Here is a 26,338-nt window from a genome sequence, read left to right as displayed (position 1 = left end):
TTTCATGAAGAAGTACGTCATGCCTGCGTACAAAATCACAACAAATGGCAATCATATGGTTATTGTCAGTACTATCAGAAAACAAAGACTAAAACAAACTACAACCAACGCTAGAAATGGTTATACTGGTGAAAATAAGTAGAGCATGCATAGCAGCCTAAGGTACGCCCAAAACTAAAGAGGAGACATTTTTCCAAGGTATACCTATAGGCTACTGTTTCAAACGTTTCAGATTGCCATATAACTTGGTACATGTAGTCCACAATATGCAAACACGAATGAGAAATTATTTTATCATGTGATTTGGCTGTCTCCATACAGTTCACATTGGCATGATGACAGCCGTGCTAATGTTGGAACCCATTTCCTCAGCATATCAGCGTATTGAGAACGAAATAGGTACTGACTCTACCCGTATCCACGTAGGTTTTATTTGTCGAAAATATATTTTGTCCTGTCATAACGGGCCTATTTTCCACTGTTAGCCTATATGTCGATGTGTCATTGGCCGGGCTAGCTTGTTAAGCATTACACTAGGAGCTGAGCACCATCACACTAAGCATTCGTTGCACGAACATACTAGCTTTGTTAGACAAGATCATAGACTCTATTGGACAATATAGTTTACATACGAAATGTAAATTTCCATGTATTACAAGTAATAAGAAAATGTAAATGCCTGACTTACCTATCAAGGAGGAAATTAGCAAGTTTGTCGTCAGATGCAAAAAATCTTCTCCGCCTTCAATCGTCTCCATCTTTCAAACGTATCCCCAATACAAAGCCTCGTTTTGTTCCTGGCTTTGTCATGAATGAGTTGAGAATCGTAACGACGCCTTTTAGATTTACTAAGGTCTGACATGTTTAGTAACTTTACCAGTGGCCATAGCCAGACGAAGAGGGCGGTGCGTAACTGGCAACCTGGATGTGACACACTCACTGACTTTCTAATTCTAATTTCTAATAAGTGGTGGAGGGCGGGACATCGAAATGAAAACAACAAGATTTCGGGGCTGTAAATCTAATTTTGAAATGAGCATATCCCAGCTGAACTGCTGTTATCAGTTATAGAGGTATTCGAAAAGAACATGATGTATTAATGTCTTTTGACATATCAGGGCCATTTAATGATGACTTGACATGAAATTATTACATATGGCTAATGTAACAGTTTGAACAATAACATTGTGTTTGAATATAGGAAAATAAAAAATATGAATACTAATAAAGTTAATTGCACATAACTAAGTGATTATTTGGGATACTACTAGATAGAGCCCCAGTTTGAGACCTGTTTAAGTGTAAGTTGACCTGGTTTCCTTATCAAGTCTTGGTTAACCTTGTTTTTATCCTGAAATGTGCCCGCTGAAGTCAGCGTCAACATACCGTACATGAATGACCGCTTTGGTTGACATAAAATTTGACATCCAAAAGGGTTGTTTGTACGAAAAATCGGTCTTTTTATGTCGACGTTATGACAAAATTATTAACTTTTTCATAATCTCTCATGTGTTTTGCAAAGGTAGATTTGTTATGTCAAAATCAGTAGTCCGGTAGTACTTCAACTTACGAGTTCAATTGGCTCAGTGACTGAGATTGTGACTCAAAGCATCGCCTATTGAAATTAATATAAATCAATTTAATCTCTGCTTGGCCCCTCAAAACGGCACAATTTAAACATGTAACATGTCTTTTGAAAAGAAAAACAAACTTAGATTAATTGTGTTTGGAAAAACTATTTAATATAATGTACTACAAACAACTACAGTACTATGGTTTTATTAAGTAATGTAATAATAATGTACAGTGTTTACCTCTTCCAGAAGACTAACGAGGACTTCCAAAACGGTTTTGGTCAGTTCTGATTGGCGTCTTGCTATCCCATTCAATCTAATAAGGACAATGAGCCAAGTTACCGAAGAAGAAAGGCTGGTTGCTAAAGCTCGTAGAGCAAGTTAAGGCGAAAAAAGTAATTTGCGAAGAATTAAAAAAATTGTAACAAATACATACCGTATTTTTCGGACTATAAGTCGCAGTTTTTTTCATAGTTTGGCCGGGGGTGCGACTTATACTCAGGAGCGACTTATGTGTGAAATTATTAACACATTAAAGTAAAATATCAAATAATATTATTTATCTCATTCACGTAAGAGACTAGACGTATAAGATTTCATGGGATTTAGCAATTAGGAGTGACAGATTGTTTGGTAAACGTATAGCATGTTCTATTTGTTATAGTTATTTGAATGAGTCTTACCATAATATGTTATGTTAACATACCAGGCACGTTCTCGGTTGGTTATTTATGCCTCATATAACGTACACTTATTCAGCCTGTTGTTCACTATTCTTTATTTATTTTAAATTGCCTTTCAAATGTATATTCTTGGTGTTGGGTTTTATCAAATAAATTTCCCCCCAAAAATGCGACTTATACCGGTACTCCAGTGCGACTTATATATGTTTTTTTCCTTCTTCATTATGCATTTTCGGCAGATGCGACTTATACTCCGGTGCGACTTATACTCTGAAAAATACGGTAATCAGAGTTCAACTAAGAACTGTTTTTGAAAAAGTGTGTATTTCTAGTTATGCTATCTCCCACTATCAAAATAGTGGGGGAGAATAGTGAATGTTTTTCTGGCAATGTGGTGGGAAGGAACCCCTGGGAGCCGCCGATATCCCCTTGGACCGCCATTGTAGTTAGTACCGATGCTGTAGTCAATAATCTTCTTCTTTTTATCTCTTCTCTTCTTGTAATGTGGCATTCACCTTTTGCTGTTGCCATTTCTAATATAAAGTAGCGTAAAGTTCTAACTTATATTTTGCTATAGAAGCGCTAAAAACTACCAGTATAGTGAGTTTACAATATTCACCCAAGGAGCTTTAGTTATTAGAGCGTTCCGGTTGGACGGTTTTTCACGGGACACATGCTTCTCCGTTGTTGACTGAAGTAAAGTCTGAATGTCATTAAAACGGTTAGTTCCATCTATTGACACTATTTCCACTCCCGTCCTTGCACGCTACACCGCTACAACAAAGATGACGGGGAGAAGACGCTGTCGAAGGTGAGCCACGTAAATAAGACCGCCCACAAAACGGCGCATCCTGAAGTGACTGTCAGGAAGCGACTTGAAGATGATCTGTAAAACATAATCCATGCAACATTTTGACCAAAGAACCACCATTGCATGTTATGTAGACCACAAGGAAGTGTTTTCAATTTAGAAAAAAATCATAATATAACCCCTTTAATGCGCCCTATAATCCGGTGTGCCCTATGGTCCAGAAAAGACGGTATCAATGTTTGCATAACCACTTGTTGCTGTGACGATCTGTCACATTCACGTCTTATGTTTCCTTAGTTTATGTTTATTTCCTGTCGGCGCTCTTATTTTAGTTCCACTTCCTGCATGTCTCCATGAGCGCTCGTTTCCCTCGCCTGTCCCTGATTGGCCGCCTGGCACACCTGGTTGCAGTTGCCAATCAGGCTGCTATTTATGCTTGCCTCGCCCTACAGTCAGGGCTCGATTATTGTTTTCCTGTGTCCCTGTTTTACTATTTCCTTTTTGACATTAAAGTCATCTCCGCATCTTGGGGTTCAAGACCGACAGAACCTGACAGTTGCTCGCCAGAATTCATCGGGAAATGTATTTTATTTTTATTTTATTTCTTCTTTTTTTACAATGAGATAATACCAATCATGCTCACTATGTTCATGTTCACTGTTTTATTGATAACTTGAAGGCAAAGGACTCGACTGCACCAAACCGCAGGGAAAGGATGGCGATAGGTGGTTAAAAACTACAGTAGAACCTCCAAGGTCCAACATAATCAGCTTTAGACTGTTGATTGACTGCCATTTTGTTGAAATTGTAAACCTTTTAGGTCTGAAGATAATCATAACGTATTCATTAACTGCACAGACTTTCTTGAATAATAAGTATTGTTTATATGTTGCTGTCTCATCTGCTACAAAGAAAACATATGCAGGTACTGAAGCTTTAAGCCACATAATTGCCTGTAATAATTAACCATTTTTGACAGAAGCAAAGAACCTAAAAGGATTTTTATTCTAATGCAAGTTGATATCGCAGCAGCGACCCAGCGTTGTAATATTTCGAATGCTGCCCGAATTCCCTCAAGCTGTTTGGGTTATTCTTGGCGTGATTGTAAATGTCTGTTCGATGATGTTATATAAGCAACGTTGGCATTTGTTCTTTATTGCCACGTTGATGCAAAGAGTGCAGCGGCAGCCGAGAAGACAGTTGCGATGCATGTGTGCGGGCCATGGGGGCGCCTGTCAGTGTGATAAATAAACCCGCAGGACACAGAGACACCGCACAAACACATTTTCAGTCAAGAAGTATGCCAACAACATGGAAAGCTATTCCCAATGATAACAAAAATAAGTTTTCTTATATCGCAGCATTGAAAAACACATATCAATAAAATAATGAATTAAAACATTTTGCTTACCATTTCATGTATTCAGCTTTAATCAATATTCAATCCTTTATTGTCAATGGCATAAATAGCAAAGAGATTAAATTAAAGAATAAATCGACAATGGCATAGGATTAGAGATGTCGATAAATGCGTTAAAATTTAATATCGGAAATTATCCGTATCGTTTTTTTTATTATCGGTATCTTTTTTTAAATGTATTTATTTATTTATTTATTTATTTTTTATTAAATCAACATAAAAAACACAAGATACACTTACAATTAGTGCACCAACCCAAAAAACCTCCCTCCCCCATTTACACTCATTCACACAAAAGGGTTGTTTCTTTCTGTTATTAATATTCTGGTTCCTACATTATATATCAATATATATCAATACAGTCTGCAAGGGATACAGTCCGTAAGCACACATGATTGTGCGTGCTGCTGGTCCACTAATAGTACTAACCTTTAACAGTTAATTTTACTCATTTTCATTCATTACTAGTTTCAATGTAACTGTTTTTATATTGTTTTACTTTCTTTTTTATTCAAGAATTTTTTTTTAATTTATTTATCTTATTTTATTTTATTAATTTTTTTTAAAAGTACCTTATCTTCACCATACCTGGTTGTCCAAATTAAGCATAATAATGTGTTAATTCCACGACTGTATATATCGGTTGATATCGGCTGTAATTAAAGAGTTGGACAATATCGGAATATCGGATATCGGCAAAAAGCCATTATCGGACATTCCTACAAAGGATACATATACCGTATTTTTCAGACCATAGGGCGCACCGGATTAAAAGGCACACTGGCGATGAGTGGGTCTTTTCAGGTCTATTTTCATACAAAAGGCGCATTAAAGGGGTCATATAATGATTTTTTTCTAAATTTAAAACACTATCTTGTCTACATAACATGTGATGGTGTTTTTTTGGTGAAAGTGTTGCATAGATTATGTTTTACAGACCATTTTCAAGTAGCTTTCTAAGCGTCTCTTCAGGATGCACCGTTTTGTGGGCGGTCTTACCTACGTGGCTCAACTTCAACAGCGTCTTCTCCCCGTCATCTTTGTTGCGTGCAAGGACGGAGTGGAAGAAGTGTCAAAAGACGGAGCTAACTGTTTAAATGACATTCAGACTTTACTTAAATCAATAACGGAGCAGCATCTTCTCATCCGTGGTTTAATAATGCAACATCAACGCCGGAAATGTGTCCCGTGAAAAAACGTCCGACCGGAACTCTCTAATAACTAAAGTTCTGTGGGTGAATTATGTAAACCCACTACAGTTTTTAGCGCTTTGATAGCTAGTCTACTGACAGAACTTTACGCTACTTTATATTAGAAATGGCAACAGCGGAAGATGAATGCCACATAAGAAGGTAGAGAAATAGAAGAAGCGTATGACTACAGTGTCGTCACGGACTACAAAGGCGGACGTGCACACATTTTAAGGATTTATGCAGATCCCAAATACACATCAGCAGGTACCAGAAGGTAAAAAAAAGTTGGTTGTGCATAATATCACGAAACAAAACGCCTATTAATATCTCTGCTAATATGCGCTCCTTATACACGCACCATAATAATACTCATATGTTTAATGCGCCGACAATCCATCAAACGGTGCGGCTTCATAGCTTACCGAAGTCGTACTAAAAACATTTTGACAGATTTTTGAGCGCCGTGTGTAATGTTCTATATTCTCATTTAAAGTTTTGGTGTTTACTGGCGTCATCTTGCAGTTTACATGTATCTCTTATGTATGACTGCCATCTACTGGTCACACTTATCATTACACCATGTACCAAATAAAATTGCTTCGAGGTCGATAAGCACAACCAGAATTGCCGTACATTAGGCGCACCGGGTTATAAAGGCGCACTGTCGATATTTGAGAAAATGAAAGGATTTTAAGTGCGCCTTATAGTCCGAAAAATACGGTAGTTTAAGGCAAAGATTACCGATAATAAAGCCATGGTCCATCATCAGTGACCTCCAAGATCACAAATATTCTTCCAGATAATTGGACACAAATTCCCACACTCAATAAATTGTATAGAAGGTCTGTGCATAAGGGTACATATTGTTATGCAGTAGTTGGTAGTTGGTCCGCTCCCTGTACGATCAGTGTCAGAGCTTGGTCCGCATTGCCGGCAGTAAGTCGGACACGTTTCCAGTGAGGGTTGGACTCCGCCAAGGCTGCCCTTTGTCACCGATTCTGTTCATAACTTTTATGGACAGAATTTCTAGGTGCAGTCAAGGCGTTGAGGGGATCCTGTTTGGTGGCTGCAGGATTCGGTCTCTGCTTTTTGCAGATGATGTGGTCCTGATCGCTTCATCTGGCCAGGATCTTTAGCTCTCACTGGATCGGTTCGCAGCCGAGTGTGAAGCGACTGGGATGAGAATCAGCACCTCCAAGTCCGAGTCCATGGTTCTCGCCCGGAAAAGGGTGGAATGCCATCTCCAGGTTGGGGAGGAGACCCTGCCCCAAGTGGAGGAGTTCAAGTACCTCGGAGTCTTGCTCACGAGTGAGGGAAGAGTGGATCGTGAGATCGACAGGCGGATCGGTGCGGCGTCTTCAGTAATGCGGACGCTGTATCGATCCGTTGTGGTGAAGAAGGAGCTGAGCCGGAAGGCAAAGCTCTCAATTTACCGGTCGATCTACGTTCCCATCCTCCCCTATGGTCATGAGCTTTGGGTTATGACCGAAAGGACAATATCACGGGTACAAGCGGCCGAAATGAGTTTCCTCCGCCGGGTGGCGGGTCTCTCCCTTAGAGATAGGGTGAGAAGCTCTGCCATCCGGGAGGAGCTCAAAGTAAAGCCGCTGCTCCTCCACATCGAGAGGAGCCAGATGAGGTGGTTCGGGCATCTGGTCAGGATGCCACCCGAACGCCTCCCTAGGGAGGTGTTTAGGGCACGTCCAACCGGTAGGAGGCCACGGGGAAGACCAAGGACACGTTGGGAAGACTATGTCTCCTGGCCTGGGAACGCCTCGGGATCCCCCGGGAAGAGCTGGAAGAAGTGGCTGGGGAGAGGAAAGTCTGGGCTTCCCTGCTTAGGCTGCTTTCCTGCTTAGGCTGCTGCCCCCGCGACCCGACCTCGGATAAGCGGAAGAAGATGGATGGATGGATGGATAGTTGAAAAAGGCCATGTTCACTGTTGCAGTAATGACTGGGGGTCTCGTTTATAAAGCTTGTGTACGCACAAAACAGGGCCATTAAGTTGCGTGCTGTTTTCCACCAATGGTGTGTGATCTAATAAAGAACACAGTTTCATTCACTTTCAGTCAGAATTTAATGCACAGTTTTATAGATGAGACCCCATTACTGTTGTCCATGTGGTGTGTGCCCACTTCCAAAAGTATTTCGTAACTTCAAATGTTACTTTAGTTATTCAGCTCAGAGTTGAGGCTCACTATACAGTTGCAAAACAGCTTAAGTTGCGAAGTTTATAAACATGCAGTAGGTTACAATAAACAATATGAATATGTATAAATAATGTAAACAGCTCTGTTAAATTGAAAAGTCTTTGAATGTTTATACAACTTGAAAATAGAAGTAAATGAAATAATCATTTTGAATACAGCTAATGGAGGGGGATACGAGATGGCAGACGACATAGATTGATGCAAAAGTTTAGTGCTGCAAAGATGAATTGATTAAATCGATTAATTTGATTTGGAAAAAAAGCTTTACATTCTGTTGATTCAATTAATAAAGATGAAACTTGTGAACATTGAAAAAGGAGTGCATGGAGTGCCCAAAACTTGAAATATAAAGACACAGTTTCCGCTTGGCCGCTGCAATAGAGCACACAGGAGAGTGGTGGTGTGTGTTATGATCTACAGCAGGGGTGTCAAACTCAAATACAGAATGGGCCAAAATTTAGAACTGAACAAAGCCGCGGGCCAAGGTTAAACAAATTAACCTTTAACGTACTCTACGAGCTATCGTCACGTCCGCTTTTCATCCATTCTAACATCGGTCAGACCCAGCCACAAGATATGTGCGGTTTCTGTACGCATACACGAGCGAAAGCACCGCTTACTTCATCAACAACGATACAGGTTACACTGATGGTGCCAGTATAAAAAACTTTAACACTGTTAGAAAAATACGCCACACTGTGAATCCACACCAAACAAGAATGACAAACACATTTCGGGAGAACATCCGCACCGTAACACAACATAAACACAACAGAACAAATACCCAGAATCCTTTGCAGCACTAACTCTTCCGGGACGCTAAAAAATACACCCCCGCTACCACCAAGCCTCCCCCCCCACACACACACACACACACCTTGTAGCGTCCCGGAACAGTTAGTGCTGCAAAGGGTTCTGGTTTGGTGTGGATTCACAGGGTGGCGTATATTTCTAACAGTGTTAAAGTTTTTTATTCGGCTACCCTCAGTGTAACCTGTATCGCTGTTGATGAAGTATCTGTTGCATTCTAATGTGTGTGCGTACAGAAGCTGCACGTTATGTGACTGGGCCAGCGCTGGCTGGCTGGCCGGCTCCCGGGAGGATCGGCGGGCCAGCTTTAGTGTTAATTTGATATCGCCTCAAGGGCCAGAGTTTGACACCCATGTGGTGCCGAACAGTGGAGAATTAAAAAAAAAAAATTAAAAGTGTAATTTCAATGTTGATGTGCGTTTATTAGAAGAAAAAAAATAAAGTTGTTTCAAGAAAAACATCTTTATTTTCACTATTTTCCCTAAAATGCGCATTGAGGTTATGAAGTGTGTTTTATCCGATTTACTCGAACAAACTAATTAATAGATTACTCGATTACTAAAATAATCAATGCAGCCCTACAAAAGTTACATTAAGACTTTCTTTGCCCAAAATGAACTATACTGAGAGACTTACAATTGAAAATCTAAAACTGCCTATTAGTAATGTTGATTTGTCTCTTGCCCCAAGTGGAGGAGTTCAAGTACCTCGGAGTCTTGTTAACGAGTGAGGGAAGAGTGGATCGTGAGATCGACAGTCGGATCGGTGCGGCGTCTTCAGTAATGCGGACGCTGTATCGATCCGTTGTGGTGAAGAAGGAGCTGAGCCGGAAGGCAAAGCTCTCAATTTACCGGTCGATCTACGTTCCCATCCTCACCTATGGTCATGAGCTTTGGGTTATGACCGAAAGGACAAGATCACGGGTACAAGCGGCCGAAATGAGTTTCCTCCGTCGGGTGGCGGGGCTCTCCCTTAGAGATAGGGTGAGAAGCTCTGCCATCCGGGGGGAGCTCAAAGTAAAGCCGCTGCTCCTCCACATCGAGAGGAGCCAGATGAGGTGGTTCGGGCATCTGGTCAGGATGCCACCCGAACGCCTCCCTAGGGAGGTGTTTAGGGCACGTCCGACCGGTAGGAGGCCGCGGGGAAGACCCAGGACACGTTGGGAAGACTATGTCTCCCGGCTGGCCTGGGAACGCCTCGGGGTCCCACAGGAAGAGCTGGACGAAGTGGCTGGGGAGAGGGAAGTCTGGGCTTCCCTGCTTAGGCTGCTTCCCCCGCGACCTGACCTCGAATAAGCGGAAGAAGATGGATGGATGGATGGATTTATCTCCAAATAGAATGACTCTCTCACCCATGTTGTATTCAGAGTTAATGCATCTTCAAGTGATACCAGCATCACTATGCTTCTAATGGAAAGATGACCTTTGCAGAAATCAATGCAGTGTTTCTCAGTCTAGACAGTCAACAGACACGTCTCAGGTTTTACGGTATATTAATTATAAACTCACGTGTTTAGGTATTTCATTGTCCTCGAAAACAATGGATTACTGTATTTGCAGAACTGTACTGAGGTGTCCAATGTGCGGCTGTAGCTATTTTTTTTGTTGGTCCTCATTAGGGATGTAACAATTGACATTAAAATAATAATAAAACTTCAGATGTTTAGTATTACCATTTTAAATTAAATTGTGAAATTGTAATTTGTAACAGCGCTTCAAAAAACTGCTGATACTGCTTATTTACGGTAAGAAGAAAGCTTGCACGCTAATTGTTGGCTAACTTAATGCCATACATGTCTCACAATAAAAAATATTAACCGATCTAATGTACAGTATGATTTATTAGGTTACCGTTAATGCGAAGATGTCGAGAAAAAAAAGTTTTGCAAGTCATGCTGGGAGTGCTTTCGGTTTCCCAACAAAAAAACACATAACCTAATTAGTCAAACATTTGATCGTTTTTAGTGTGAAACATGTATATTGAATTACAAAATACAAACACACAGCGTTATTTTGTGAAACGATTGTACTCACATGAAAGGTTCCTTCAATGCGCCTTCCTTTGATTCATACACAAGCGTATGTGCAGGGATTCCAAATAGGAGTGCATCTCGCCAGAACACCTGATGTGCAATCCCTCGTTTTGCCTTGAACATTAAAAAACACTCTAAAATCTTAATAAATGAAAGCAGAAGAATGCAAACATATTTAAACACTCGAACAAAAACAATATGGCTCTTAAAGGCCTACTGAAATGCGATTTTCTTGTTTAAACATGGATAGAAGGTCCATTCTATGTGTCATACTTGATCATTTTGCGATATCGCCATATTTTTGCTGAAAGGATTTAGTAGAGAACATCGACGATAAAGTTCGCAACTTTTGGTCGCTGATAAAAAAAGCCTTGCCTGTACCGGAAGTAGCAGACGAGTAGCGTGACGTCACAGGTTGTGTAGCTCCTCACATCTGCACATTGTTTACAATCATGGCCACCAGCAGCGAGAGCGATTCGGACCGAGAAAGCGACGATTTCCCCATTAATTTGAGCAAGGATGAAAGATTTGTGGATAAGGAAAGTGAGAGTGAAGGACTAGAGGGCAGTGGGAGCGATTCAGATAGGGAAGATGCTGTGAGAGGCGGGTGGGACCTGATATTCAGCTGGGAATGACTAAAACAGTAAATAAACACAAGACATATATATACTCTATTAGCCACAACACAACCAGGCTTGTATTTAATATGCCACAAATTAATCCCGCATAACAAACACCTCCCCCCTCCTGTCCATATAACCTGCCAATACAACTCAAACACCTGCACAACACACTCAATCCCACAGCCCAAAGTACCGTTCACCTCCCCAAAGTTCATACAGCACATACATTTCCCCAAAGTTACGTACGTGACATGCACATAGCGGCACACACGTACGGGCAAGCGATTAAATGTTTGGAAGCCGCAGCTGCATGCGTACTCACGGTACCGTGTCTGCGTAACCAACTCAAAGTCCTCCTGGTAAGAGTCTCTGTTCTCCCAGTTCTCGACAGGCTAATAGTAAAGCTTGACTGTCATCTTCCGGGAATGTAAATAATGAAACACCGGCTGTGTTTGTGTTGCTGCAGTCAGCCGCAATACACCGCTTCCCACCTACAGCTTTCTTCTTTGCTGTCTCCATTGTTCATTGAACAAATTGCAAAAGATTCACCAACACAGATGTCCAGAATACTGTGGAATTTTGCGATGAAAACTGACGACTTAATAGCTGGCCACCATGCTGTCCCAAAATGTCCTCCACAATCCGTGACGTCACGCGCTGACGTCATCATACCGAGACGTTTTCAGCAGGATATTTCGCACGAAATTTAAAATTGCACTTTAGTAAGCTAACCCGGCCGTATTGGCATGTGTTGCAATGTTAAGATTTCATCATTGATATATAAACTATCAGACTGCGTGGTCGGTAGTAGTGGGTTTCAGTAGGCCTTTAAGAAGCCAGGGCAATATTATTGTTTCTTTTGTCAATATTGTGTGTCTATTTAAAAAAAATAATAATAATAACGTGACAATGTTGGTCTCTCTAACTGTCAAGTTCTCCAGGTTTTTTCACAGCCTTGCCCGAACTTGAAAGGGCCAGTTGGACTCAGGAAGGACTCAAAGGGACAACTCAATCCTTTTTCCTTGTGATTTATTGATGTTTGATTTGAAGCAATAAAATAAAGTGGGTTATTGGTGTAGATGAATGGTTGAACAAAATGAATAGTCGAATAGTGGGGGTTGAATAGGTGAATAGCAGTATAGTGGGGGTTGAATAGCTGTTGGTAGATTAGTAGTATAGTGGGGGTTGAATAGCTGTTGGTAGATTAGTAGTATAGTGGGGGTTGAATAGGTGAATAGCAGTATAGTGGGGGTTGAATAGCTGTTGGTAGATTAGTAGTATAGTGGGGGTTGAATAGCTGTTGGTAGATTAGTAGTATAGTGGGGGTTGAATAGCTGTTGGTAGATTAGTAGTATAGTGGGGGTTGAATAGGTTGATAACCTTAACCAAACAGAAAAAAGAAAACACATTAGTGTTTCATAAACATACAACATAATACAGGCTTTGCTTTTCTTTTAAATCAATCCAACCAAATTAATTTCCACTGATAGGGTCTAGGTTTAAGAATACATTTAAACATTTCCAACAATATGAATGAAATTAAATTTAAACAATCCATCCTAATTATAAGAATAAACTTAAACATCACAGATACTTTTTTAAATTTACTTTCAGTCAACTTAACCAATTGTGTAAACATCAGTGGAATTATCTACTTTAAAGATTCTCCCCAGTGAAATTAACTTCTCTCCCTTGGTTTCCTCACCAGTTGCGTCTTCTGAGTCCAAACAGGAGCTGTCTTCCTCACTCTTAGCAGCATGTCAAAGGGGTGACTGACTGAAGCTCAAACATTTTGAGCATGTGCTCTGAGCAGGTGAACTCAATCAAACCAATCTGTTGGAAGCAGGTGGAGATTTTCAGCCCTCAGCTCTCACTGTTGCCCCTTCAGGCCTGGAGTGTGCTCTACAAATCAGTGGTGTTTGTGCTGCTCTGTTCTTTGACTTGACACCTCCCACTTGACCTCTTGGTTTTTTAAACCCAAGGAGGTCACATCATCATCTGTTCCGGCAAGTTTACCTTCAGTTTGCATGATGTTGTTCTTGTTCTTCAACTGGTATTAAAACAATGATCCGTCTGACGTCTCTGTGAAGAATGGTGGCCGGAATTTTACTTGAGTGCTGCTTTCCCTTCTTTTCAGCAGGTTTTGCAGAGGAGACTGAGTAGCTGGGAAAAGTCCTGATTTGCACATCTCTCACAATCGATGGCAGTGAGTACTACTTGCTTGCACATTTGTGGTGAGGTTTCCTGATATTTTAGCTTACTTGAAGCTGAGCGTTTGATCCGAGTTCGCCACTTCCTGACTGCTCTCCATACCCAGGCAATGACTCGGATCAGCTTGGTCAGGCTGCTGAATTTCTTTATGTCCAGGATTCTTTGGACAGCAGAACCGGCAGGTGGTCTTCGGACTTGGATCTTGGACTCTTGTTCAGAAGAACTGTGGTCATTTCTGACATGAGTAGGTTTTGGAGTTTTTTCTGTAATAGATGGGACATCATTCTGGTTCCTCTTTGCCTGTGCTCTGGTTACCACTGCTGTGAAAGACTTCCTTTGAAGCTTGTCAATGCTCGCTGTGGCATTCGCAGCACCCTCTTTGGCTGACTTTGTCAGCCACTCATCCACAGGATGTTTTAGAAACTCAGGTCCCTCCTGCCACACAGAATCCTTTTTAAGGTCCTCTGGTGATGCTCCTCTTGTTATGAGATCAGCGATATTCAGGTCTCCTGGAATCCATCTCCAATCTTCAATAGACGTGGACTTCTGGATCTCTCCAACTCTGTTTGCGAAGAAGGTCTGATATCCGTAGCTCTCTCTTTGGATTGATCCCAGAACAGTTTGACTGTCCAGCAGATGGAGCCAACATTCAATTTCCATCCGACTGTGTTTTTCAATATACCTTCTGAGCCGTGTAGCAAAGACAGCACCACAGATTTCAGCTTTCACTGCCTCTCCTTTCTGGTCGATGGGTGTGAGCTTGGCTTTGGACTCTGTCAGTCTGACTTGAATGCCTTCTTCAGTCTCCCATCTGAGGTACACCACAGCTCCATAGCTTCTGTCACTTCCATCAGAGAAGGTTATTCCCCAGGGTTTTCCAATCCGATTGGCTGGTGTGAGGCTTCTGTGGAAGGTGATTTGGCTGAGGCGCGTGTATTCCTCAAACAGTGAGATGGCTTCTTCTCTCAACTTTCCAGACAAAGGTTTGTCCCATGTGTCTCTGGTCAGAGTTTTGCTTCCAGCTGCTTCTTGAAAAGCTTTCCTGACAAGAATGGCACCTTTCTGCTTAGCAGGTGTGACAAGACCTATTGGGTCGTACAGGCTAGCGACCTGGCTAAGCAGTTGTCTTCTTGTCAGTGGATCTGGAGTTTCTTCTCTCACCTCTCCCACCAGGAGATTTTGGCCCATTCTCATCTTCTTCTTTCTTCTTGAGAAATTGATGGAGGTCATGGGGTAGAGTCTGTCTTTTCCAACGAGGTATCCAACACCAAGGGCTTTGTTTTCATCTTCACTCATCTGATTTGGGAGAATGAGGATCCTGTCCGATGAGGATTTCAGCTTTATTGGTACAGACTCCCGCCTCCCACTTTGGCCTGATCGGACCCAAGGCTTGAGAAAGAACCCGCCTGACTTTAGGATTTCCTCCACTCTTCTTGTGTTTTCCTCCAGCTGTTCCAGGTCATTATGGGATGTCAACAAATCATCAACATACGTGTCCTCTTCCACGATCCTACATTCCTCTTTCAGGTGAGCGAACTTGGGCAGCTTGGCTGTCTCTCTCATGGCGAGTTGTGCGATGCACCCTGCTGGTCGATCACCGATGTTGACTCTGGTGATGGCATATTCCTCAATTTCTCCATCCTCAGTGTCTCTCCAGAGGAATCTGTGGAGGTGCATCTCCAGGTCTTCTAGCCACACAGAATTGTACATTTTTTTAATGTCACCAAGAGCAGCATGGACTCCTCTTCTGAACCTGAGTAGAACTGCTCGGATGGGATTGAGGACATCAGGCCCTTTCAGCAGGAGATCATTCATGCTGCGTCCTTGGAACCTCTGGCTGCTGTTCCATACCAATCGCACAGGTGTTGTAACTGAATGCGGGTTTGGCGCCACCAAGTGGCTGACGTACCACACTGGTCCTTGCCAGCCAGCAATGGTCTCTTTGGTGAGTTTCTTTGCCGCTTTCCTTGCCACCATCTCATGGACTTGAGCTGTGTATGCCACTCGCCACTCTGGTTCTTTCTTGAGCTGCTTCTCTGTCCGCAGGAAAGTGGCCTGAACTGCACTCCTGTTGTTGGGCAGCGAGGTTGGATCTTCAATCCAGGGATATTTCGTGTCCCAGTGTGGTTCGTCACTATGTGCATCTGCTTTGACATAGGTTAGGCCTTTCCTTATGATTTCCAGCTCTTTTTCCTCTTTTATAGTCATTTCTTTTCCTCCTGGTTGACAGTTGCCGCACCGGCATCCCCCGCACTTGGGTTCGCAGGCGGCTCCAATGCTTTCCCATTTCCACCAGTTTAAGAACTCTCTGCCAGCTGTCGTCATCTTGGTTTCAGCAATTTCCTGATATTTCACTGCTGTAGTTCTCATAGACCGGGCAAAGTGTGTTTTGGATCGATGCATAGCCACATCCACTTCTTCAAAGAGGTTTGGATGTGCTCCCCCAACAGTCATTCCTAATGGGCTTTCCCAAAGCACCAGGTCCCCAATTACCTTTACTCTTTGTGGAGCGAGTCTTCCTTCACGGTGGCTGATGAGAAGCTCAATATGCTTTGGTCTTTTCAGATTTTCAAGGTTGATGTCTGGGAAGAACTTCCTGATTTGGTGAGGTTTGATTTCACTGTGCACTTTGGCAATTTCATCCAAGCCATAGCATACAAGCTCATGAGCTCTCTCTGTGCCTGTGGGCGTCTTCACTCTCACCTTGAGTAAATATCTTCTGGTCTTTACCGTCATGGTCATTCCTCCAACTCCTTGGACAACAAGGGTGACGTTTTCATTTCGCAGGTCGAGTCTTTTGGCAGCTCTGTGAGTGATGTAGTTGGTGTCCGATGCCAGGTCAATGAGAGTTCCAATTTTCTGTCCTGCATTGCTAGTTACTTCCAACAGCATCAGAATTACTGGTAACTCACGTGTATTTGCATCCATCACTCCAGGTTGGATCTTTCCAGCACAGTAGGTCTTCTCCATCACTCCAGGTTGGATCCTTCCAGCACAGTAGGTCTTCACAGCCACATTGGTGAATGCCTTCCTGAAATTTTCAGCCATCTCTGGGGTGAGCTCAGAAATCAGCTTTTCTTGCTCCTCAGTGAGGGCTTGTCGTCTGATGTTGGGTCTTCCTCCTTTCCTAGGTTCTCTTCTTTTGGGGTCTTCCTTTAGGCAAAGAAAGAAGTGGTGGCCTGAAGAATTCCTGCAGTCCCTGTTCCTGCACAGGTAAGTATCCGTACACTCCTCCTCCTCTTCATGACAATTTAGGCACCTTTTGCATGCTCCTAGCTTTTCCACAGCTTTCACTTTGTCGCCAGGCTTCAGTTCTTTGAACCGCTTGCAAAAGAAGAGCTTCTCCTGGTGCTTTTCATCTCCACAGACAACGCATCTGCCTTTGCCTGTGAATCTGGTAGAGGCAAACTTCTTTTCCATGTAAGTAGGTTTCTTCTCAGACCTTTCACTTACACCAAGCTGCTCTAGCTTCTCCAGGATTTCTTCTTGGGTCTTCAGGAATTTGAGGAGGCTGTCGAAGTGATTGTCTGCCGTCACTTTGCTTCCTGGGTTGACCATTAATGTGAGCCAGTCCCTCTTTATGTCGTCCGGCAGCTTACTCTCTATTGACCTGATCACAAGGGGGTTGTTGATGGCGCCGATGTTTCCCAGCGCTGTCAGGTCATCCAGGGCCTTTTCCACCTTTTGGATTAAGTCAATCACTTTCCTTGGCTGGTTTGACTTTAAAGCAGGAATCTTCTCCAGTTCTTCAACTATTTCTAAGGCAATTGTGGTTTTATTGCCATACCTGTTTTCAAGCACTCTGAACATGTCTTCCGCATCATTGTATGTTGACAGGCGTAGTTCTCTGCTTATCCGCTCATCAACACTGTCCAGGAGCTGAAACTTCTTCACTTCAATGGAGCCGGTCGGCTCTCCCTGTCTTTGCAGTTTCTCCCAGTCACTACGCCATCGATGGAAGTTCCTTTTGATTCCATAGAACCTGGGTAGACTGGTGGGTTTGATTCTCAGCACCGGCTGTGGAGTTGGTTGGAGCTGGGGTTCTCTTCCTCTTCTTTCTTCCTCTGCACTTCTTTGTGCCGTTAGGAATTCGGCCCTTCTGGCCTCGAGGACATTGCTGAGTGCCCTCAGGTCCTTAACTCTGCCTTCCAGCCTTGGCCTTTGGTCATCTGGAATCCACCTTTCCCACTCAGTCATGCTTGTGATTACATCTTTGACCAATGATTTCACTCCAATCCACTGCAGCTCATATCCGTCTCTGTTGATTGCAGTCACAGGCATTCTCCGGACATCTTCACTGGCGATCCCTGCCTCATTTATTGCAGAGTTGACTTCGTCCTCACCATATCTGGACCAAAGGTTGTGCTGAACTTTTTTCCGGACTTCATCCAGTCTTGCTTCACACTCATCTGTGGTTTTTTCTATGTCTTTTTGCTGCTGTATATTTAGTTCCACTTCATCACCTTCCTCAGACTTGGCCTCCATGTCCACCAGTAGGCCGGTCTCGTAGTCATCGTTTGCTTCACCGACATCCCTCGCCAGACTGGAAAGTTTGCAGAACTCCTCTTGTAGTTCCTGCTTTATCATGGTATCTGCAGCCCTGCTGAGGTAGTTGGCTTGCTTGGTGAAGACACTTTTGGCTACGGTCCTCTCTTGCTTCAGTTGCTTGACTGTTTTTCCAAGAGCTTCGCTTGCCATGGTGCAGTTTTAAGTACCTCCCTTTGCGACAGCAGCGTCTTTGACTTCAGGCCTTTAATCCTCGTCTTCACTGCCACGCTGGTGGTTATCAACTGTCAAGTTCTCCAGGTTTTTTCACAGCCTTGCCCGAACTTGAAAGGGCCAGTTGGACTCAGGAAGGACTCAAAGGGACAACTCAATCCTTTTTCCTTGTGATTTATTGATGTTTGATTTGAAGCAATAAAATAAAGTGGGTTATTGGTGTAGATGAATGGTTGAACAAAATGAATAGTCGAATAGTGGGGGTTGAATAGGTGAATAGCAGTATAGTGGGGGTTGAATAGCTGTTGGTAGATTAGTAGTATAGTGGGGGTTGAATAGCTGTTGGTAGATTAGTAGTATAGTGGGGGTTGAATAGGTGAATAGCAGTATAGTGGGGGTTGAATAGCTGTTGGTAGATTAGTAGTATAGTGGGGGTTGAATAGCTGTTGGTAGATTAGTAGTATAGTGGGGGTTGAATAGCTGTTGGTAGATTAGTAGTATAGTGGGGGTTGAATAGGTTGATAACCTTAACCAAACAGAAAAAAGAAAACACATTAGTGTTTCATAAACATACAACATAATACAGGCTTTGCTTTTCTTTTAAATCAATCCAACCAAATTAATTTCCACTGATAGGGTCTAGGTTTAAGAATACATTTAAACATTTCCAACAATATGAATGAAATTAAATTTAAACAATCCATCCTAATTATAAGAATAAACTTAAACATCACAGATACTTTTTTAAATTTACTTTCAGTCAACTTAACCAATTGTGTAAACATCAGTGGAATTATCTACTTTAAAGATTCTCCCCAGTGAAATTAACTTCTCTCCCTTGGTTTCCTCACCAGTTGCGTCTTCTGAGTCCAAACAGGAGCTGTCTTCCTCACTCTTAGCAGCATGTCAAAGGGGTGACTGACTGAAGCTCAAACATTTTGAGCATGTGCTCTGAGCAGGTGAACTCAATCAAACCAATCTGTTGGAAGCAGGTGGAGATTTTCAGCCCTCAGCTCTCACTGTTGCCCCTTCAGGCCTGGAGTGTGCTCTACAAATCAGTGGTGTTTGTGCTGCTCTGTTCTTTGACTTGACACTAACCATGATATGAAAAACAATAGTCTGATATAGATTAGATACAGTAGATTACACCAATTTGCTTAGTCACCTATAGCACTAGGCTAAGATGATGATGATGTTTTGTTCAGATAGCTTAGCGAGTTAGGTTAATAATTAGTGCCATGGAATGTAAAAGGTATACTGATAATGATTTTTTTATTAGCAGTGTCTCTGCTATATTGTCTGTTGAAAGGATAGAGCAGACCTGGGAAAAGTAAGTCCCGGGGGCCACATGCGGCCCGTTAAGCTTTTCAATCTGGCCCGCCGGACATTCCCAAATAATTTTTTTACATCCTTAAGATGGAAACTGTAGCTGCCATTATGATGTGCAGTGATGTTTTCAATTTACCGTGAGTCTTGAACTATACAAAGTATTTCAATGGTTGGAATCTGCGCTTTTGCATGATATATAGTTACTATGGTAATCTAATTAGTTACTATGGTAATCTAAGTCACGGCAGCTCAGACGAGGCACCAAGCAGTGTGGGTGGGGAGCGTTTCCACAGAGTGTCTCCAGAGCGGCCAGCCTGAAATGCGGGTGTCAGGGACTTTTTACAACAAAGTTCTAAAGCTTAGTGATGTATCAGATATATCCGATTGTAGGTGGGTTTTTTTAATTTTTTTCGTGTTCATATTTCACTGTTTGTTGCATTTTTGTTGCGTTTCGCTTGATTGTAAAATATGTCGATCGAGAGGGTGTGTGGCGTTCATATGTTGTCAATATTCAGTGTTTTATCGTTCATAGTTAATATTGTAAAACCCACATTCTTTATTTTCATGTACATTCTGGGTGTCTCATTCAGTAAAAACTTTTTTTTAAAGGCGGTCTGTCATAACGTTTTTAGCATTCAATCAGACATTATTGTGAGGTTTTGTACTAGTGTTCCTAAAAATCAGATATACCGGCCGTGAGACACATTTTTTTCTCTAAATTTGGCGCCCCGAGTCAAAATAATTGCCTATGCCTGGGATGTAGGTTGATTATTTATGTTATGTTTGCCATTCAGGTTTCCCAGTGTTGATGTACTTTTGTGGCTAAGCATGAATAATAAATGCAAAAAGTTTGAAAACCAGGTATTGAGAGAGTTTGCCTGTTATTTACTGCAGGTGGAGCGTGAGAAAGCAGCTCTGATCATGAACCTGCAAGAGTCGCAGACCCAGCTACAGCACACACAAGGGGCCCTGACTGAGCAGAGTGAGCGCGTCCATCGCCTCACAGAGCGCACCAACGCCATGAAGCTTCTCACCGGCGGCATAGAGCTGGATGACTCCCAGGAGAGTGAGAAACCTGCGGGGGGCTCGCTGTCGCCACAAGTTAATGGTCATCATGACGTGGCCGTACACGGCTTTGAGGTCCTGGAGTGTAAGTACAAGGTGGCCGTGACTGAGGTGATCGACCTGAAAGCAGAGCTCAAGGCCCTGAAGGAGACGTACAACCAGGCTGTGGAAGGGCAAGGAGACGCTCACTGTGACGACAGATTTCAAGCACTGAGCGAACAGGTTTGTTGACGCAAATAAACATGGGGGGGACTGATTGAACAGCCAGGGAAACTAGCACAGTACAACAGAACAGTAGTAACTCTCATGTACTATTTGTATGGTAATCTACATAGAAAGTGGTTTGATGGCGCTATCGGCAGGGTTAAAAAGAATGCTTTGGATCAGAAGCTATGAATCCAGTAGAGGGTGCTGTCCCTCAAGTCAGTTCACTCAACATTTCCAGCAGGAAGATGCTTTGACAAGTAAGTAAGTACAATACCACAAACTGTATGCCTGTAATTGTGGGAATGCTTTCACACAATTACAGTCCTTCTTTCGTAAATCAGATTTTAGACTTTATTTGGAAATAAAAGACTAACTGACAGGCAGTGTTGGGACTAATGCGTTACAAAGTAACGCGTTACTGTAACGCCGTTAGTTTTGGCGGTAACTAGTAATCTAACGTTTATTTTTCATATTCAGTAACTCAGTTACAGTTACTACATGATGCGTTACTGCGTTATTTTACGTTATTTTTTATGTAGTATCGGCTAGAAACAGAAGATCTGAGTGTGTTTTATTGCAGCGCTGCGGTGTCTTCCTTCTGTGTCACAAAGGAAAAGAAGAGGCGTGCAGAGAAGAGGCGTGCTTTGTGTGGGTGGGGGCGGGGGGCTTCCAGACCGTAGTTGAGGGGCGCAGGGGAGACGTTCCTCCAAGGCCTATGTACTTCGGGGCTAACAACCTTCACTTTATCCGGAAGTGGGTCTTTACAACTGAGGGTGTATGACGAGGCCGGCGGTTTGTTGCAACTTTGACTTTATTGGACGCAGCCATCCACCAAGCTAGAGCACCTGCACGCACTCACTGTCGCCGGTCTCTCACCTCTCTCGCCCACTCACTCACTTACGTCACTCACCTCACATGCTTTCATATCTTAAAGGGCCACACACACACGCATACGCTACTCTCATAACAACTAACAAGACATCATAGTGAAGCCAGAAGTCGAGTTTCTTAACATGGAGACATTCTCAATACTTTTCTTTTGTCGAGCACAAAGAAAATAACATTTTAGTTAAATATAAGTTGTGTCTTGGATCAAAGATCCTATCTACTTAAAGTTAAAGTTAAAGTGCCATTATATTGCAGCTATTTAAAATAGTTTTGTCAATTTGTTCTGGCCCGAAATAAATTGGCCCTTTGAAACCTATCTTTGTCTTTGTGTGTTGTATGTAGACCACATTGCTTTCTGAGTTCAGTGATGCAAATGCATGTCAAGTTGATCAACAGATTGTATTATTCGCCAGTGCAATAACACTACTGAAATGAAGGCTAAAAGGGCATTAATGGGAGCCTTAAAAAAAGGGGGGGGGGGGGGGGGGAAGTAACTAAATAGTTACTTTTCACAGTAACGCATTACTTTTTGGTGTAAGTAACTGAGTTAGTAACTGAGTTACTTTTGAAATAAAGTAACTAGTAACTAACTAGTTACTGGTTTTCAGTAACTAACCCAACACTGCTGACAGGTTACGTAAACAATATTTACAGACCCAAATCATCCTGAGGCTTAGCACTGCCAAACTATAGATTTTACTACCGGGCCAACAACATTAGAATTCTTAAATATTAGCTGCAATATTGAAGCATTTGAAACCCTCTCCGTTATGGCTGGTTATGGAGGCAAACTCAACCAAACCAGTATCTCTTAGGGCTCTGGTTCACTATCCCATCCAGTCTTCCACTTCCGCTTTTACAAAAAATCCAATCGTAAGAACCTCATTCAGGATTTGGGTTCAGTTCAAGCGCTATTTTGGCTTACAGACAATTTTTAGTCTAGCACCCATAACTGCTAACCATGCTTTCCCTCCCTCTCTGGTCAATAGTGCCTTTTTAAGATGTTTAAGTCTGGGGATATACAATAAAAATGTTTACTTTACACTTTTGCCTCTTTCCAGAGTGATACATTTTCACTCCCTAATCAACACTTTTTTAAATATCTACAGATCCGCAGTTTTGTTCGTAATACTTCCCTGGTTTTCTAGATTTACCGGCTGACAGTTTTCGAGGCTTTTTTGACACCACTTCCAACTTTAAAAGGATCAATTACACATATGTATAACCACATTTTTCTTTAACGCCGGAGTGCGGTGCCGAGTGTGAAATTTGGTGGAGGAGGAATTATGGTGCAGGGTTGTTTTTCAGGAGTTGGGCTTTGCCCTTTGGTTCCAGTGAAAAGGAACTTTGAATGCTCCAGGATACCAAAACATTTTGGACAATTCCTTGGAATGGCACTTCAAGTTCATATGTGAGTAAAGGCAGGTGGCCAAATACTTTTGGCAGTATAGTGTATTAGAAAATAATCTCATGAAAATGACTGCTGTCACTTTATTATAATAATATGACACTGAAATTTGTATGTCAGGTTTGAGACAGACTCAGTATTCCACTGAATGCTCAGGGTGTTTTTGCGTTTGCTCACACACATGAAAAATTAGAGAGAACATTGACTGAGACTGAATCACCAGTGCATGGGGTTCTTGGTATGGGCATAAGATTCCGCGAAATAATACACAGAGAAACAAACTCTTTGGAAAACAGCAACATTAGATCAGATAGAGCAGTGATTTTCAACCACTGTGCCGCGAGATGCACTCTGGTGTGCCGTGGGAGATTATCTAATTTCACCTATTTGGGTTAAAAATATGTCTGGCAAACAAGTAATTATAATCCGCAAATAATGTGCCGTTGTTGAGTGTCTGTACTGTCTGGAGATCGGCAGACTTACCAAGTTATACTCTTGCATATCAGCAGGTGGCAGCCGGTAGCTAATTGCTTCGTAGATGTCGGAAACAGCGGGAGGCAGCGTGCAGGTAAAAAGGTGTCTAATGCTTAAAGCAAAAATAAACAAAAAGTGAGTGTCCCTAAGAAAAGGCATTGAAGCTTAGGGAAGGCTATGCAGAACGAAACTAAAACTGAACTGGCTGCAAAGTAAACAAAAACAGAATGCTGGACGACAGCAAAGACTTACTGCGGAGCAAAGACGGCGTCCACAAAATACATGACAATCAACAATGTCCCCTCAAAGAAGGATAAAAACAACTGAAATATTCTTGATTGCTAAAACAAAGCAGGTGTGGGGAATAGCGGTCTAGGAAGACATTAAACTGCTACAGGAAAATACCAAAAAAAGAGAAAAAGCCACCAAAATAGGAGTGCAAGACAAGAACTAAAACACTACACACAGGAAAACAGCAAAAAAAACAAAATAAGTCATGGCGTGATGTGACAGGTGGTGACAGTACACCTACTTTGAGAAAAGAGCTATATTGATGCATGCTTGGTTATTGTTTAAAGTCATATCCAAGAATTGCGACAACGACTTTTTACTGTCAATATCGGCTGCTGAGTTTCAGTTTTTAATGATTTCTGCTGGTGGTGTGCCTCCGCATTTTTTCAAAGAAAAAAATGTGCCTTGGCTCAAAAAAGGTTGAAAAACACTGTGATAGAGCTCCACTTGTCCCTATAATACCTCTGCGAAAACATCTGGTTTATTGGTCAATTGATTGCCACACATTTATTGCAGGCAATTAACCCGAGTTAATGTGTTATTCAGATAACTCATTTGGAGAGAAGCTGTCGTGAAGGCCGCGAGAGGGCGGCGAGCCTGGAGGCGGAGCTACGAGTGGCCAGCAGCACTGCCACAGAGAGCCAGGCCATGCTGAACACGGCGCAGGACGAGCTGGTGACCTTCAGCGAGGAGCTGGCACAGCTTTACCACCATGTGTGTCTGTGCAATAACGAGACGCCCAACCGCGTCATGCTCGACTATTACCGCCAGAGCCGAGTCACACGCAACTGCAGCCTAAAAGGCTCAGAAGACCCCCGAGCTTTACTCACACCTCGCCTGGCCCGACGCCTGGCCGCAGTCTCGGCGCTCTGCTCCTCCGAGGCTCCCCGTAGTCCCACGGACTCCCCGTCCAAAGACGCCCCCGGTGACGCCAGCGCCAATTCGGTGGACTCGCCGGCTCACCACGGCAGCCCCAGCCGCAACGCCATCGCCGCCATTCTCGCCAGCATGTCCCCTTGCCCGTCACCAGTGCCGTCCGATGCCGGGGGAGACCTGCGGAAGGAGCCCATGAACATCTACAACCTGAACGCCATCATCAGGGATCAGATCAAGCACCTGCAGAGAGCAGTCGATCGCTCTCTACTGCTGTCCAGGCAGAGGGCCGCAGCCAGAGAGCTGGCGCCCATACTTGATAAGGACAAGGAGTCATGTATGGAGGAACTCCTCAAGCTCAAGTCCCTGCTCAGCACCAAGAGGGAGCAGATAGCCACACTCAGGCTGGTTCTGAAGGCCAACAAACAGGTGCAAAATCCGACTAGTAATATTAAAGTCATAGCCACTGAAACTCAGGAGTAGCATTAATATTTTTTAAGGCTGTTACTCTGGTGTGTTGTCAGGATTTTAAAAGGGAACAGCACTTTTTTTGGGAGATGTCTCTATCGTCCACAATTCTTATGTGAGACAAGAACCGTGTGTTATAAATAGTGAAAAACTGCTAGTAAGAGGCAGGTAATAATGCAGGTTGTAGGCATACGAGTTATTCCGCCTATAAAGCCCTCTAAAAACCATCCAAAAAGCTCCAACATTATTATATATATATATATATATATATATATATATATATATATATATATATATATATATATATATATATATATATATATATATATATATATGTATGTATGTATGTATGTATGTATGTATGTATGTATGTATGTATGTATGTATGTATGTATGTATGTATGTATGTATGTATGTATGTATGTATGTACAAACCCCATTTCCATATGAGTTGGGAAATTGTGTTCGATGTAAATATAAACGGAATACAATAATTTGCAAGTCCTTTTCAACCCATATGCAATTGAATGCACTACAAAGACAAGATATTTGATGTTCAAACTGATAAACTTTTTTTTTTTTTTGCAAATAATAATTAACTTAGAATTTCATGGCTGCAACACGTGCCAAAGTAGTTGGGAAAGGGCATGTTCACCACTGTGTTACATGGCCTTTCCTTTTAACAACACTCAGTAAACGTTTAGGAACTGAGGAGACACATTTTTTAAGTTTCTCAGGTGGAATTATTTCCCATTCTTGCTTGATGTACAGCTTAAGTTGTTCAACAGTCCGGGAGTCTCCGTTGTGGTATTTTAGGCTTCATAATGCGCCACACATTTTCAATGGGAGACAGGTCTGGACTACAGGCAGGCCAGTCTAGTACCCGCACTCTTTTACTATGAAGCCACGTTGATGTAACATGTGGCTTGGCATTGTCTTGCTGAAATAAGCAGGGGCGTCCATGGTAACGTTGCTTGGATGGCAACATATGTTGCTCCAAAACCTGTATGTACCTTTCAGCATTAATGGCGCCTTCACAGATGTGTAAG

The 26,338-nt window shown here is 42.5% G+C and overlaps 1 protein-coding gene across 4 annotated transcripts in view; it reads left to right on the top strand.

The window, feature by feature from the left end:
* The window catches only part of bicd1a (bicaudal D homolog 1a), a 113,965-nt gene that overhangs the window by 68,707 nt on the left and 18,920 nt on the right, over positions 1–26,338 (top strand). For all 4 annotated transcript variants that reach the window (XM_061970164.2, XM_061970166.2, XM_061970165.2 and 1 more), the window contains 2 exons: positions 20,510–20,902; positions 24,495–25,250. In XM_061970164.2, the coding sequence (XP_061826148.1) occupies positions 20,510–20,902; positions 24,495–25,250 (1,149 nt within the window). The remainder of the gene's footprint in view (positions 1–20,509; positions 20,903–24,494; positions 25,251–26,338) is intronic.

This window comes from Nerophis lumbriciformis, linkage group LG10 (assembly GCF_033978685.3).
Source record: "Nerophis lumbriciformis linkage group LG10, RoL_Nlum_v2.1, whole genome shotgun sequence".
Lineage (NCBI taxonomy): Eukaryota > Metazoa > Chordata > Actinopteri > Syngnathiformes > Syngnathidae > Nerophis > Nerophis lumbriciformis.
The sequence above is the reverse complement of the archived record's forward strand: the minus strand, read 5'-3'. Positions and strand labels throughout refer to the sequence as shown.